Source organism: Piliocolobus tephrosceles, unplaced genomic scaffold, assembly GCF_002776525.5.
Source record: "Piliocolobus tephrosceles isolate RC106 unplaced genomic scaffold, ASM277652v3 unscaffolded_741, whole genome shotgun sequence".
Lineage (NCBI taxonomy): Eukaryota > Metazoa > Chordata > Mammalia > Primates > Cercopithecidae > Piliocolobus > Piliocolobus tephrosceles.
This window is the reverse complement of record NW_022334730.1, coordinates 7,932-10,940: the sequence shown is the minus strand read 5'-3', so window position 1 is coordinate 10,940 and position 3,009 is coordinate 7,932. Positions and strand designations below refer to the sequence as shown.

Genomic DNA, 3,009 nt, shown 5'->3' with positions numbered 1-3,009 from the left:
AGAATCCATAAATGCTCAGGGGCCGACGGCTGAAGGGCTTTTACTGTTCTGTTTCCAGAACCAACACGAGGAGGTGCCACTGACCTCCACTACTGTAGGTCTCATGGTGCAGTGAACTCCCACTGACCCTCTTTACTCAAGATGTTGTGAGGTCTCATTTCTGAAATATGTGGGGTTTTCCTTCCTTTGCTGTGATTTTGTTTTTTTTTCTGCTCTAAGGTAGGAGATTAACATTTGAAATATCTGCTGTATTCCCAGAAGATAGTGAAACCTCATTAATCCAACATTAATTTATGCCTTGTGCAATTTTGAATACTCTTTGACAAGGGCAATTCCATAGTCCATCACAGTCCCATCCCTCTTGGTAACTGTGTGGTGCAAAAACACCTTCATGCCCACCCAGTGGTGCCCCTGATCTAATATTCTCAGTGTCAGAGGTTCCATATTTGTAATAGCAAATAGGCCCCGAGTGTGAGTTAGTGAAGAGTGAATGTAACTTATTACCAAGGGACAATTCCAAATGAAGGCCTTAAATGATGCTCAGCTAAGCTGGTTCTTGTGTGGCCTCTGTACCTTCAACAGCTGCCGAGTCTTATGATTACACATGATGGGACTTGTACACTTGAAGTCAAACACATTTTTAAAACTTGCTTTGTTTAGAATTCCCACCTCATTTTTCCATGGACAAAAGTATTCTTCATATCATAATGCACTTACAATTTGGTATTACCTGGGAGTGAAAAGAAATATTACAGCCATGCCTAACTGACTTCTTGATGTAGGATTGTTCTGTCAGAAAACCCTCTCCCAGGTCCCCTGCAGCTCTTCAGGAATCCACATCTCCCCAGAACTCTTTGTTCTCATGGGTGGCACCTCCAGAGTGAAGAAGATCGTTTGTCAAGAAGGGAAACAGAGGGGAAATGAGAGGGTCCTGCAGGGAGAGCTGAAATCAACTTCCACTCGGCCTCTTGCAAGCTTTGTGATCCTGGGCACATTTTCTCCTTCCTCTGCAAACCTCTGTTTTCTTAGATTTTGAGCAGCGTGGTCACACTGACCTTGCAGAGTTCTGAGAATCAGAGACAGAACATAAAAGGCCTGGAAAACATTCTCCAAAAAGAAGCTGCAACATGTGCGGACTTTTCATGCTTTTCATGCTTCTCTTACTGTCTGTTGACCTGGTGCAAGGAAAATGCTCTGGTGACGACTGTGAGGAAGGAATGAGGATAGACATAGACACTCCTGTGTCTCAAACATGCTGCTTTATTACTCTGTTATGACTCTGTCTTCCCTGGGGCAGGACCCCAGCCTGCCTACATTTGCAGACAGACACAGTGGCATGTGGAGACAACAGTGTGTCCCAGTGACGCTTCTTTTTTACCCAGCTGTCGGCAGTACTCAGTGGAAGAGTGATATTATAACGCTGATAATGCTATTTTGCAACCTGGAGGGTGGAAAGGTGCAAAAAACTATCACCAGCAACAGTAGGTGCAGCCTGTGTTGGTGGTGGGAATTATGTCCATCAAATGAATATACGTGAAAACATTTCCTCCTTCTGCCCTACAGGTCAGTATGGTTGCAGGGAAGCATCATCATTCCTCAGGATTGCCCTACTACCTGCCCTACCTCACGGCTGAACCTTTAAGACAATGGATGGCCCACCAGCTGCCTCCTCCATCTGAGTATCATCTGGGAGCTGAACCACTTCCATCAGCTAAAGGTTTTCTGGGACCTCCGACTATTTCTCAACTCAAGTGTCCCCTAGGACCTCAAGAACCTTCTACAACTGATGATTTTCTGAGACCACATAGCCCTCCAGTTGACTGTCCCCTGGGACCTCAAGCATTTTCTCCAGCTGATGACTCTCTGAGGCTGCAGACACCTCCCGAGTGTCTTCTGGTACCTCCTCCACCTTCTCCAGCTGATGACTCTCTGACACTGCAGACGCCTCCCGAGTGTCTTCGGGTACCTCTTCCACCTCCTGCACCTAATGATTTTGAGACACTGAAGATGCCTCCCGAGTGTCTTCCGGTACCTCTTCCACCTTCTCCACCTGATGATTTTCAGACACTGAAGACGCCACCTGAGTGTCTTCAGATATCTCCTCCAACTTCTCCACGTAATGATTGTCATACACTGCAGATGCCTCCCGAGTGTCTTTGGGTACCTCGTCCACCTCCACCTCATGATTTTCAGACACTGCAGACGCCACGCGAGTGTCTTCGGGTACTTCTTCCATCTTCTCCACCTGATGATTTTGAGACACTGCAGACGCGTCCCGAGTGTCCTTGTGTACCTCTTCCACCTACACCTGATGATTTTCGGACAGTGCAGACGCCACCCGACTGTCTTCGGGTACGTCTTCCACCTTCTCCACCTGATGATTTGCATATACTGAAGACGCCACGCGAGTGTGTTCGCGTACCTCTTCTAGCTTCTCTACCTGATGATTTTCAGACACTGCAGACGCCTCCCGAGTGTCTTCGGGTACCTCTTCCACCTTCTCCACCTGATGATTTTCAGACACTGCAGACGCCTCCAGAGTGTCTTCGGGTACCTCTTCCACCTTCTCCACCTGATGATTTTCAGACACTGCAGACGCCTCCCGAGTGTCTTTGGGTACCTCTTCCACCTTCTCCACCTGATGATTTTCAGACACTGCAGACGCCTCCCGAGCGTCTTCTGGTACCTCTTCCACCTTCTCCATGTGATGATTTCAGACACTGCAGACGCCTCCCGAGTGTCTTCTGGTACCTCTTCCACTTTCTACACCTGATGATTTTCAGACACTGCAGACGCCTCCCGAGTGTGTTCTGGTACCTCATCCACGTTCTCCACGTGATGGTTTTCAGACACTGCAGACGCCTCTCGAGTGTCTCCTTGTACGTCTTCCACCTTCTCCACTGGATGATTTTCAGACAGTGCAGACGCCTTCCGAGTGTCTTTGTGTACATCTTTCACCTTCTCCACCTGATGATTTTCAGACACTGCAGATGCCTCCCGAGTGTCTTC

The 3,009-nt window shown here is 48.0% G+C and overlaps 1 protein-coding gene across 1 annotated transcript in view; it reads left to right on the top strand.

Annotated features, from left to right (window-relative positions):
- Nucleotides 1–329: 329 nt before the first annotated feature.
- Nucleotides 330–3,009, top strand: part of LOC111534730 (nuclear pore complex-interacting protein family member B13-like) — a 3,339-nt gene continuing 659 nt past the window's right edge. The window contains 2 exon segments of the mRNA XM_031935143.1: nt 330–2,718; nt 2,721–2,996. Coding sequence (XP_031791003.1) covers nt 1,570–2,718; nt 2,721–2,996 — 1,425 coding nt within the window. The 5' untranslated portion in view covers nt 330–1,569.